The 14,192-nt window shown below is 33.2% G+C and overlaps 1 protein-coding gene across 1 annotated transcript in view; it reads right to left on the bottom strand.

Moving 5' to 3' along the window:
• The window catches only part of LOC142332860 (uncharacterized), a 113,608-nt gene that overhangs the window by 24,557 nt on the left and 74,859 nt on the right, over positions 1-14,192 (bottom strand). The window contains exons 17-20 of the mRNA XM_075379535.1: positions 11,397-11,595; positions 5,966-6,245; positions 2,620-2,792; positions 674-861 (exon numbers count right to left, since the gene is read on the bottom strand). Coding sequence (XP_075235650.1) covers positions 674-861; positions 2,620-2,792; positions 5,966-6,245; positions 11,397-11,595 — 840 coding nt within the window. The remainder of the gene's footprint in view (positions 1-673; positions 862-2,619; positions 2,793-5,965; positions 6,246-11,396; positions 11,596-14,192) is intronic.

Below are 14,192 nucleotides of genomic sequence, written 5' to 3'. Positions count from 1 at the left end.
TTACCATACTATAAATTGGTCATAACAAGAGGTAACAGTTGAATGACACTATTAAACAAGAACTGACGGATATAGCATATTACTCATATTTTAAGCTGAACAATTAATAAAGTGCATGAAATCAGGTACAAGTACAGTACTCACTGAAGTTGAATATTGTCTTAAGACATCTCAACCCATGATGGCCAAACATCTTTGCAAAAGCTGTCACTTGAAACATTATACCCACCAGTTCATATCTTAATAGATACAATAAATATTCCCTTGGGAAGCATTTACTATTTTTTTTCTAACCTCCACAGTTAGGATCCACCGTTAGGCATTCTTCAGAGGATGAAATGAATATTTGTAGCGTTGTGAAAATGCCATGCCTGACCGGGATTCGAACCCAGGATCTTCGGATGAAAGGCTGAGACGCTACCACTCACACCATGGAGGATGACTAAGCATTTACTATTTACATCCCGCTTATAAATTTAACCTTATGTTAAAAATAACAGACACCATTTCACACATTTTCAAATAAACCATTCAAGCGCAACAGTAAAGCACATTACACATGATTTTAGTATTCCAAGAAAATATAAAATAATTAAAAATAAATTGTTTTTAAAAATAATATACATCTTTGATTAAAAATGATTCTTTGATAATCAAAGAATATATATCTTACCTAGAGGAAGAGTCATTTCCTGAGCACTCATTCCTTGTTTCTGCCAGACCTCAGCTGGTATCCAAGATCTTGGACGACCAGTTTCACGAACTAACTGAGAATTAAGTTCAGATTGCATTGGACGAACTGATGCCATTGGTTTGTTCATAACATTTACACCATCACCGCGGATAGCTCTAAATGTAGGTCTAGCAAAAATTAAAACAAAAAGATAAGAAATTTCAGATAATGTGAAGATTAACATCAATTTAATGATTTCAGTATATAGCATAGATTATTATAAAAGAAGAACTACTGTGAAAATCCATTCTTAATAATAAAAATAAACGTCTCACCAACAGCGAACAACAGAGAATTTGTTGAAGATTTCAAATACAGGGTTATCATAAAAGAAAGGTGCGGTTTTGAACATGGTTTAAATTAAAACAGAATTACTTATAGTTTATGTTTTTTATTTTTCAAATTTGTCGTCTCAAACATTTTTTTATATAATTAATAAATTTCATTATGTGTGCCCTTAGTCGCTTGACAAATGTCCAAACGATACTCAACTTCTCTCCAAACATTAGTTAACATTTCTTCTTTAATGGTTGTCATTGCTTCATTAATCCTGTTTTTTAAGCGGTTTAGGTCCCAAATTTTTTGTGTATAAACAATGCTTTTGATGTACCCCCGCAAGAAAATATCGCAAGGTGTCAGATCTGGACTCCTTGGAGGCCAAAGTACGGGTCCTTGCCAGCCTATCCATCGATCTCAAAATTTTTCGTTCAAAGCGTCCGTGGCCGATGCACTGACGTGCGGGGAAGCACCATCTTGTTGGAAATGAAGTCGATGAATGTTTTCGAGTTCATCCAGCTGAGGAAAGCAATAATCGGTTAACATGTCAAGATACGCGACTACATTAATTGTTTTTTCAGCGAAGAAGAAAGGCCCTATTACATGATTTTTCATCACACCACACCAAACATTAACTTTAGGCGAATCGTGTTATTTCTCAATAATTGCGTGTGGGTTTTCAGAGCCCCATATTCGTGAATTGTGTCTGTTAACGCCTCCATTCACATGGAATGTAGCTTCGTCTGTAAAAATTATATCGTCTAAAAACGATTCGTTTTCACTTATTCTGTCCGACATTTCAGCAGCGAAATTGTAATGTTTAACACCATCATCGGATTTCAATTCCTGCAGTATCTGGATTTTATAAGCGTGTAATTTCAGTTTTTATGTTTGTGAACTGTTGATTTTGGAATACCTAATTCGACGCTTCAACGCGGGATGGACTTCCCAGGACTTCTAATTGCCGATCGTCTAATTAGTTCAACCGTTTCGTCTGGTACACTCGGTCTGCCGGTTGATTTCTATTTCTTAACTGATCCAGTTTCTTCGAATCGTTTGAACCGACGTGTTATGTCATTTTTGTGTGGTGGATCTCTTCCGAATTCACGTCTAAACGCACTTTGAACTAAAATTACGGATTTTAATTCTGCCATCAATAAAACACACTTTACTTTGTCTTTATCCGAGAACATAGTTACTCACTAAACTCACCGCAACAATACAAGAACTGACATTGTGGTTACAACTGCTGATAAACAAACCTTTGGGATGGAGGCTTTCAGGGATACCAATATAATATCTAGAAATTTCCCTACAATCTTCCTATGAATTACTGAAACCGCACCATTCTTTTATGATAACCCTGTATTTCATAAAAAAATATTTAAGTTTAAAGTTTTTTCTCATCTCCAGGTGGTGTTCAAATCACACAACATTGTTTTACAAAAAATGGAAGAATTGGAACTATAAATTATTATAAACCAAATTCTATGATTTCAATTTTAATTAATAAACTCAAAATTCTTTGACAGGTTTCCAGCTAATAAAGTATCTAGCTAAAAATACTTAAGAGTATATAAACAAAAAAAAAAACAGTAACATGCTTATACCTTATCTGTAACCCTGGTTGATTTCCTGTTCCTGTATAACCATAAACAGGGCGTGTACTATTAATATTAGCTTGTTTCTCTAACTCATAACTACGTTTCGCTAGTCTTTTTTCAGCTTGTGACAACTTTTTATCCTTTCTATCAACTAATAAGGATTCATGCTGGAACGGTTCCTGAAAGTAACATACATTTACAACGTTAAAGATATCAGAAAAATATTACTAACAACTTAGTTTTCTGTATTTTATAGAACTATCTAAATTAGCATAGCTAACTGGCCTACAGAAGAAAAAAATATTATGAGGTAAATATTACGGGTAAATATTAAGGAAAGTTGAGCTTGAGGATAAATATCTCAAAATTAAGATGTCCAACTTCCATAAAACATACAAAGAAATATGTATGCTTTATATTGAATTTTTCATGACACGTATTTTAGAAATTTTTTAAGGTAAATCCAAAAAAGAGTTCTACTTTGAATGTTTTATTTAAGCTGTTTATAATTTTGGAAATTTCAAATTTCTAACTTTAATACTTTCCCATTTTTTATGGATTTTATAAAAACAATATCTCTAAATATAACTACTCGTACAGACATCAAAAGGAATCTGTCAACATCATGCTCCCTTCTGAATTCTAAATAAATTTATAAATATCTAAAATTTCTACAAAACTGTAGTTGAAAAGCGTAAAATATTGAAACATAAAACTTGATAATTTGAGATTTGGTAGATATGATCGGCACACAAAAACCGAACGATACATAGTGTCAGCGATTGGCTATTCTTCTATACCAGTGATGCATTTCTGCATTGTCTTGTAACAATTATTGAAATACACTATAATTTTTAAAAATTTTCTTTGATGGGAATGTTTAGGCCTTGTGATCCTCCCAGTACTTTTTCATATGTTCCGATCTTTGTGCCCTTTCTAATGTGGAAAATGTTCGTCTTATGAGTTTTTCCTGTAAGTGTGAAGCAAAAGTTTTTGTTCTTGATTTTATAGTTTTATTTTATCTTATCTGTGGTGAAAGGCTGATTTCCTTCACATCCTCCCTTATTTCTGTGATCCATCTGCATCCTGCCTCGGTATTTGAGTCGAGATCGTACTGTACTAGTCGTTTCAGAAGTCTTGAATCTTGCATTTTCATGATACGTCCAAAAAATCCTAGTCTCCTCATACGCATGCTATCAGTGATGTTTCTAACTCCCTAAACATGATTTTGTTGGGCACAATCCATCACTGACTATCTCTCTGGTACTTTTTATTGATGCAGGTTCTTCCAATTCTTCTTTCGATATTCTGGAGACTCTCTGTCTTTGATTGTTCGTTCAGGTGGATGAGTGTTTCTGCTGCAAGTGGCTTCTGGTTTTATAACTGTGTTGTATTGTCTTATTTTTGCATTACTGATAAGCACTTTTTAATACCAGGTTAATTTTTGAGCTAGTTTGTTTTTTTATTTGGATTGTTTGTTATTATTTCACCGAGGTATTTAAATTGGGTTCCTATTTTGACTTTATTACTGTTTGTTTACTTCCTTTAACTGTGTTCGTTTTTGGGACATGATTCCTGTTATTTCAAATCATATTTTGAGGCCAATTTTATTTAGTTCTAACATCTGTGATTTAGGTTTGTGCTTAGATGTACTTTAAAATATTAAAAAAGAACGTTATTCTTAAATGTCATAATCTCTCTCAAACATTTATACTGGAAGGAGTTTATGAAAGATTATGTACTAGTTCTTCATAAACTCACAGAAGGGATACTTCTTATTGGATTAGATTGATGTCTTTTGCTCAGGACTAAGAAAGCAAATTAATTAATATATTTCCCTATTTACAAATGGTGAACAGGAAGTTAATGGTTAAATCTATCGGCAAGTTCACTTAAATTCTTAATCCCAAAAGTAAAACTTTAAACATATGAGATGCTACCCAAAAGTTCGGGGAATTTGAATTTCACGCGAGAACCATTGCTGGTACGACCTGCTGCTGCTAGATGTGGCTAACAGTACTCTTTTTGAATCAGTGTCCCAACAGCTGTGACGGTGAGAGGCTGCATCGTTGACTTTCGTGCGTTTGTGTAACGTTGCGTTTTACTGCTTCGGCGAAGTTCTAAATGGCGGATTTTAAAGAGCAAAGAACCTGCATCAAATTTTGCTTCGTGCTTAAAAAAACTGGTATAGAAACCCATCGCGTGCTTGTGGAAGCATTTGGTGATAATGCTATGAGTAAAAGTAAAACTTTTTTGTGGTACAAACGATTTAAAGATGGTCGAACGACAGTCGATGACGATGAGCGTTCAAGAAGACCATCAACAAGCGCAACACCGGAAAAACATCGCGAAAGTGCGAGAGGCTATTGTTGCAGATCGTAGACAAACAATCCATGATGTTTGTGCAGTCGTACAAATGTCATATGGATCTGTGAAATGCATCTTGTCAGACAATTTGAACATGAGACGCATTGCTGCAAAATTCGTACCGAGACTGTTGAACAGTGACCAGAAACAAAATCGCATAGCTGTCTGTAGTGAATTGAAAAATTCAGCAAGAGATGACCCTAACTTCATCTCCAACATCTAACCGGTGATGAGACACGGGTGTGACTCTAAAACTAAGCAGCAGTCGTCGCAGTGGAAGTTGCCAAGTTCAACGCGGCCAAAAAAAGCACGCCAAGTTCGCAACAATGTGAAGACCATGATGATTGTTTTTTTTTTTTATATCAAAGGCATTATACATAAGGAATTTGTTCCTCTTGGTCAAACTGTCAATGGGATGTTCTATTGTGAAGTTTTGAAGCGGGTACTTGAAAGCATCAGGCGCAAACGTTCAGATCTGTGGGGTAACAACAGCTGGGTTCTGCACCATGACAACACGCCCGCGCACACATCGCTAGCCGTTCAGAATTTCTTGGCTTCCAAAAAGACGGTAGTGATTCCCCACCCACCCTATTCGCCTAACCTTGCCCCGTGCGACTTTTTTCTCTTTCTGAAAATAAAATTTCAATTGAAAGGCCGTCGTTTAAACACAGTTGAGGAGATTCAGGAAGAAACGCAGAACGTGCTTCGAACACTTACACCTGCAGGCTTCCAGGCATGCATGGAATCATGGGAAAAACGCTGGGATCACTGTATCAATGCCCAAGGGGATTACTTTGAAGGAGACAGTGGAAATTATAATTTATGGTACGCTATTTTATTTTTATGGTAAAATTCCCCGAATGTTTGGGTAGCACCTCGTATATTAGCTTTACAGTAACATAACTCAACAAAAAACTGATTATATAAACCAAACAAATACAATAACTTACCTGAAAATACAACATAAAAAAATTAAACAACTAACCTTAGACAATCTATCACCATATCTATCAAGAACTTTCTGCATAACGACATCAATATATTTATCTTTTATTTGGGACATATCACGTGGTTTTGAATCAGTCTCACCACTATCCCAACAAAGATTAGTGACTTCTTTAATCGACAGATGTGCATCAGGATTGCATTCATCAACAACACGATCAGCCATACCTTGTTTATTGATCTGTCTATCATATATTTTCTTTTCAAGGCAGTTGTCCATTACTAATCGATAAACAAAACACGGTTTCTTTTGACCATACCTGAAAAAAAAAAATGTATTAGCTAATAAATCTAACACCAAGATCAGCGACTTGTCAACATATTAATAACACTTAGATTGTGATCAAATTTACCCATATCCTACCTATACAAAAACCTCTATTGAAAAATTATATATTTCATTGGAAATAGAAAAGACATATTTATCCTAATGTTACATAAAATAAAAAGCTGATTATATCAAAATACAGACAACAATTTTTTCTGTGGAATAAAAACATTCTTTAATTCCTACCAGAATAAATTTCATCACGTATAATAGTTGAAGAAATACAAATTTATTCATAAACAAAAAATTACATTTTTTACTACCTTCCAAAATTTGAGAAATAATCTCAATAGTGGCACAGTTTTCCTTTTTTTTTCTTGACAGGAGGCGTAGTTTATCCATGCTTAAACATCCATTTGTTAAAAATTATGTTATTACTTTCACTCATATGATGAGAGTGAGAGGGGATGAAATTGGATTTTCTTTACGGTTTGAGCTATGAAAAGTGTAAGAATACCATTTACTTATAGTTTCCTTATATATTTATTTATAGGCCTATATATAAATTTTGTGACTTGAAAATCTTCAAAACTACTCGATCAATTACACTGAAATTTAGGTATGCTGTAATATTATATCTAAAGTTGTGTGTGTGAAAATTTGTTGAAGATTGGTTGAGTCGTTTTTGAGTTACGCTCAATTTAAGGTCGAAAACATTTTAGCAGGGCATGTTAAAAGCAAGGTTTATTATGATGCTGCAAGTTGGAAATGGAAGAATAAATATAAATAAAAATTTTTAAGTGGAAAAGTAACGTAAAAAAAAGTCGGTCTTCTCGCGCAGAATTACGCAAGATTTTTTTCCAACTTGTTATATTTAGAAAGGATTCATCTTGTTAAGAAAGAATTAAAAAGGTATTTTTTTTGTCCACTGCAAAAAAAAATCTTTCCAAATGTATAAGGATAAATTTTAAATAAATAGACAAAAAATACAGAAAATATTTCTTTACTTCTTTAAGTAATGTGGGCTAAAATTTTATTATTTTAAAATATTTATTTAATGTCGAGTTATATTTGTTTTATTTTTATTATCACACAGAATTACAAAGTCATTAAAGTATAAACAATTATTATTTATTCATATGTTAAAAGTTTGCTTCTATTCAAGATTAATTATTATTACATCAATGTATAAGAGCTGTTCAGAAAGTAACTTACGTTTTGAAATAAAAAACCAACCAAATACAAAAAAAGAAATTTTATTATATACATTTGAAGGGACAATCTTAAACTATTTTTCTACCATCGCCAATTAAATTGAGGCACTTATCATAACAATGCACAAGCTTTTCAATTTCTTCTCTGTAGAAATCTGCCTTAGATTTTTGGCACCCATCTTCCAAAAAAAACTTCTGATAAACAAGCTTCCCCGACACAATTTCATGCAGTAATAAATTTTGTGAAATTTGGAGGAAATGAAGCAAGAGTTCTATAATTATAATGCGGCCAAATCTTCATGAATTTTATTGCTGATTTTCATTGTCAGTTCATCAGTAGTCACAAGGCTAGGCCGACCACTGCGGTCCTCATCATGAGCGTTGGTGCCGCCATTTAAACTGAATGCACCATTGCCTCACTCCACCTTCACTTATTATTCCATCTCTGTACACCTCACAAAGTTGGCGATGAATTGCAATTGGTTTGAGGTTTTTTGCAAACCTAATCACTGAACGCACCTCACAACTTGCAGGATTTTCTATTGAAGCGCACATTTCAATAATTCACGACAAATGAAGTAGAAAAATCATAGTCCATACACTATGACAGCTTGATGCGTACTGAGTGTAGAAACGTTTTGATACCAAGATGGCGGCTCTATCTCTACCTGTCTCCAAACTTGGCACAAATGTAAGTTACTTTTTGGACTGCCCTCATAAATATATAGTGTGTGTGTGTTTTGTTTTAATCATTCCAGGCGATTTTCTCATAAACTAAGCATAACCCAAAAAAGACCTAATCAAAAGTTACTTGGATTGGAAGTAGACACCTCATGGTGATGTTGGATTTGATCTTGACTTATTCAAGGTCAACAGATTTTTTTTCAAATGGAGAGACCTATTTTTGACCGCACCAGTGAAAAGACCGAAAAATTTTACATTGGAATATATGGTCACAAACGACCTTAGAACTTTTTTGAAGGTTATACATCTAACCATCAGAGATTGTGTTATACAGGTGCTGGATTCTTTATGCAGATATTTAGTCACTGGTTTCTAAGTTGTGAGAAGTGGATTATCTGGTTCTTGCTATCAGCAAATTGTGTTAATTGTGTTATTGCATATGTGATTAACTCCTAAACCATGAACCTCAAGAAGTTGGAAAAAATGAAACGTAATCAAAAACATAACTAAATTAAAAGTATGTCGATATGACATTTTTCACTCTTTCCATTGATGCTATTGAAAAAGGTAATTACATTTGAAAAATCTCAATGACCTTGGGATGAAATCCAAGGAGGACCTCAAGGACACCGTCAGATATCCACTTCCTATCCACATAATTTTTGTAATGATTATTATGCTTTTTTCTCATAGTTTGCGAGATAAATGCCCTCGAATATAAATATTCCATGAATATTATGAACTTAAAAAATTTGTAACTTGTATAACACTATCTCTGAAAAACACTATCACTCATATAACACTATCTGATGGTTTGCTGTACGATATTCAAAAAAGGTCCAAGGTCATATGTGTAACAACATATTCTGATATAAAACTTTCTGCTTTTTTCATTTGTGGGGTCAAAAATAGATCATTCTATTTGAAAAAAATCATGTAACTGTTGAAATAAGGTCAATAACAAGGTCAAATCCAAGGTCACCATGAGATTTCCCCCTCCAATCTGAGTAACTTTTGTTTAGGTCATTTTTTTGTATTGTGCGTAGTTTATGAAAAAAATCGCCTGGGGCAATTAAAATGAAACAAGAAGTGATCTTATATACAGGGCGTTTCATAATATTCTTAGGAGTTACAAAAATTCAGTACAAAGAAAGGATTTCACTTACCTAATTGAAAGTTGTACGAGGTGATGCAGGGACTCAAAAAGTTTTTGTTAAAATCTATAAATGTTCAATATGTGCTCCTCTGGTGACACGGCATACATCAACACGAAAGTCTAGCTCTTGCCAAACTCCTTCTAACATGTCATTTTCGATAGAGTTGATTGCATTGATTATGCGATCCTTTAGCTCACCGATATCGTGCGGCATTGGTGGGATAAACATCTTATCTTTCACGTAACCCCAGAGAAAGAGATCACATGGCGTGAGGTCTGGTGATCTTGGTGGCCACAGCATAATGTGTTAGTCTTCTTCAGACGCCCGTCCTATCCGGCGTCGAGGTAATGTTGAATTAAGGTACTGTCGAACCTCATTATGAAAACAGGCAGGACAACCGTCTTGCTGGAAAATGAAGTCGTTGAGTAGCTGAGGCGTAAGCCATAATTGTAACATTTCCAGGTATGTCGTGCCGGTTACTGTCGTTTCCATAAAAAAGAATGGCCCATACACTGCCTCACGAGAGATCGCACAAAAACGTTTACTTTTGGAGAATCCCGAATGCGTTCCACGTAAGCGTGTGGGTTTTCAGTTCCCCAAACTCGCAGATTATGACGGTTTACTTTGCCGCTAATATGGAAAGTAGCTTCATCGCTGAAAATTATCTTGTTTACAAAACCTTCATCTAACAACATCTTTTCCTGTAACCATAAATAAAAATCGAGCCTATGTGTTTTATCTCCGTCAGAAAGACGCTGGATTAATTGAAGACGATACGGTTTGCATAATAAACGTTTACAGAGAACTCTCCACACTGTTATTTTTGGAATTCCTAATTCTCTGCCTGCAGCCACAGTCGATTTTGACGGGCTGCGAATGAAACTTGCACGTAGACGTTCGACATTGACTTCTGAGGTTGATGGACGACCGGTTGATTTTCGCTTGCACAAGCGACAGGTTTCACTGAATTGTTTATACCGCGCACAAATTGAATTGTCACTTGGTGGCTCCTTATGAAATTTCAACCGAAACACACGTTCCACAGAAATGACTGACTTTGACAAGTGAAATTCTAACACACAAAACGACTTCTCGCTTTCCGTGGCAGCCATTTTCTTTACTGTCGACGCCTAGCAAGCAAATCATTTGCTAACTGCCTAGTATATGTGGAAAAAACTATTTGAAGTACTCTTTCGTACAGTACTTGTTTTATTCTTATGAGTGAAATAGTTTTTTGTTAATGAATTCTCTGAAGAAGATTATGAAACACTCTGTATATAAAACAGATTACTTTGCACAAAGAAAGATTAAAATATTACATTTTTATAGCAAAAAAAACCTACCTTGAATTCTATACATGAAAGCTGAAATTTTGTATACATATATATATATAAAACAGAAATTTATATAAATATGCATAGTCAAATCCTGTTTAAATGTTCATCAGGCGTCTCCTTCTCCAGTCCTCTAACCATTCTATTGCTAAAACCATCTACCTACTCCCAACCTTTTAGTTCTTCTTTTTTGTTCCTTCAGAGTTCACTACAATCTTTTTTTCTTTTCTGCCTGGATAATAGGGAGGAATGTACTGCTACAAGTCAAAAACTGATTCCCTGGAACTCTGTTATCATTCATGATAACCTATCTGTGCTCATTCCATGGACTTCCCTTCAGAGGTCCTCCATTACATAAGAAGTATCTCTTTATCCTCCTATTACTTTCAAAATTCATTGTTTCGCTTTTTCCATACATCTGCATTACCTCTTACACATCAGCAAGTTGAAAAAAATATATATATTTATCCATTCTTCTTTACCAATTCTTTTCTCTGCCTGTTCATTCATTCCACCATAATATCAAACACTACAACAGATAGAATCTTAAATACTAAACCATTTTGGTGTTGCCACTGGTAACCTCTACAGGCAAAATTTTTTTTAATGAGTGTATTTAGCAAAAGATTGTACAAATCATTTCTATAATTTTCATATAGTAAAATATACATTCTACATTATTTTCCTAGGCAAACATTTTATACAAAGAAAAGGAAAATAGAAAATTACATAGGACATTATACAAATTAATTACCTATAAACACGACAGACAGCTTGAGTATCATGACAAGGATTCCATGACGCATCAAAAACAATTACTCTATTGGCACCAACTAAATTAATGCCGAGTGAACCAGCTCTAGTTGATACTAGGAACAAATGAATGTTAGGATTTGAATTAAATTCATTAATTAGTTTTTCTCTTTCAAGAGCACTCGTACTTCCATCCAGTCCTAAAAAAGAAAAAAAGAATATTTTTTATTCCTAAAAAAATTATTTTACTTAATTTTAAATTTAATCACTTTGATATAAATTATACTGGAACTTAAATTTTAAATGCAAGTTTAACTATTTGCTGTCACATTAACTATTAAATTTATGTTAATAAGGAAATAAAAAAAAATTCTTCTGTAAAACATTCATGAAACAAAGGAAAACTGTCAATTTATTTTTAAAATCATGAGTGTAATTGAATACCAAATATTATTATTAAGTACTGTTAATGAAATACGTTTACTGGCATTTAATAATATGTGTTAATTTTCCACAATTAAAAAAAAATATATAAATAATAATGTATCATTATTAAAAGAAGATAAATTTAAATCTCTCAATAATAATAAAAAAATGTATATAATAAAAAACACCAATAAATATAATTAATCAATAAATTAAATTTGACAACCACTGGCTTAGGTAGATAATACATTTAATTTAAATCACTCAGAATTTAGTAATTCTTATTTGTAAAGTTTTAATTCAAAATATTGCAATGAAACACTAATTTTTTTTATCCTATAAACTGACTGTAATAAGCAAATTAGTTAATTTTACTTCAATAATTGACATAATTCTTTCAGTTAATATTAACATGAGGGTTGTCTGAAAAGTTTTGAGCCTAACATAGAAAGACATATTTTTTCTATCAAATATAGTTAATTTTTCAACAACGTCTCCTTTCAAGTCAATAAATTTTTTCCAGCGATGCTCTAACCTCTTTAACGCTTCCAAATAGTAGCTGGTAACTTTCTCTGCAAAAGAGGCGTTAATGTGTGCAATAACCTCCCTGTTCGATGAAAATCTCTTTCCTCCAAGTGAAACTTTAAAGTTAGGAAGCAACAAAAAGTTGTTTGGGGCCAGATCTGGTGAATACGATGAGTAATCAACCAATTCAAAGTGCAATTCGTGAATTTTCGATGGCCATGACGACCATCGAAGTATGAGCAGACACATTGTCCTGATTAAAAAGAACTTTCTTCTTCTTCAAATGTTGTCTTTTTTGCAATTTCTGCCTTCAGCTTGTCAAGTAATGATGCGTAATACTGTCACGTTATTGTTTTACCTTTTAGAAGATAATCAATAAACAAAGTTCTGTTACTATCCCAAAAAACAGTAACCCTCCCGGTCGATGGAACCGTCTTCGCCTTTTTCAGAACAGGTTCACCTTTTGTAGTCCCCTATTTTGACTGTTGTTTCGTCTCACGAGTGTAGTAGTGGATCCATGTTTCACCTTCAATTGACAGCAAAAAATCTGGCTCATTTTGCTTAAACTACTTCAGCAGGACCTTGGAAATGTTCATTCAAATGCATTTTTGGTCCAAAGTGAGCAAAAGTGACACCCAATGCATGGATAGTTTACACATATCCAATTCTTCAGTTAATATATGGCAAACACATTCTTTCAATATGCCCATAGCCTCTGCTATCTCTCTAACCTTAATTCATCGGTTGTCCAGTATCATTTGGTGAACTTTTTTAATGATATCGGTGGTGACTCCAGATTTTGGCTATCCCAAATGCTCATCATCAACCAAGTTGGTATGACCATGTTTAAATTCAGCTGCCCATTTTTTCATGGTGGTGATGATGGGACAAATGATGTAGACAGCGTTCAACTTGGTTTTAATCTGCCTTTCAAATACAAGTATTTAATCATAGCATGATATTCAATTTTTTCCATTTTCACAAAAACACTCACAATGACTTACTCAAATGATTATTAAACAACAATTGAGCATCCAAAATGACTGAAAATTAAATTTAATAATTTAATTAAATTCTTCAAGAATGCAATTTACTAATCTAATATTAACAATTGCACAGTATTTGGTATATACACTGAACTAGAAATTTTTTTGGTACATGATTTAATATAATTTCATAAACTAAAAGGTTATTGAAAAGTTACTTTGGTAATATTTGAACAGTCATTATGTTTCTTCACAATGTGATGGTTTTAACACCTTTTAAAAAAAATTTCTGATAAGTATTTTACATGTTTTTGAAGAAATAAAAACGTTTTTTAAGTACTAAATTGTAATGTGAAACACAACAATATGAAAATGACTATAGAAGAATGTAATTTGAAAGTAACAGATTAGTCTGAGCACAATTACAGCGTAAATTTATTTCAGGAGGTAACGTACACACAGTGAAAGAGAATGAGAGGAGTAATACATAGTTATTGCTTTAAGTAATTACTTTATTAGTATGTAGTTTAAAAATGCATTTATGTTACTGACTTCATTAGATTTGCTATTTTTAGTATACATAACAAAAAACAAAAGTACATAGGAATTTAGGCAAAACAAACTGCTTTTATAAATTAATATTCTTTAAATATTTTAATTAATTCTTTTTTGAAAATGTTTTTTAAACATTAAATCATGATTAGTCAAATATAAATTGACGTTTTGTTCTTAACATTTATTAATACAGAATAAAAATACAAAACATATTTATTACTTTTCTACATAATCTCCCTGAACTTCTACATACATATTTTTCCCGAGATGTGTGGAGCACTTCTTCACATAAAAAGTTTGAGGTG

The sequence above is a fragment of the Lycorma delicatula genome, chromosome 12 (assembly GCF_047948215.1).
Source record: "Lycorma delicatula isolate Av1 chromosome 12, ASM4794821v1, whole genome shotgun sequence".
Classification (NCBI taxonomy): domain Eukaryota; kingdom Metazoa; phylum Arthropoda; class Insecta; order Hemiptera; family Fulgoridae; genus Lycorma; species Lycorma delicatula.
The sequence above is the reverse complement of the archived record's forward strand: the minus strand, read 5'-3'. Positions and strand labels throughout refer to the sequence as shown.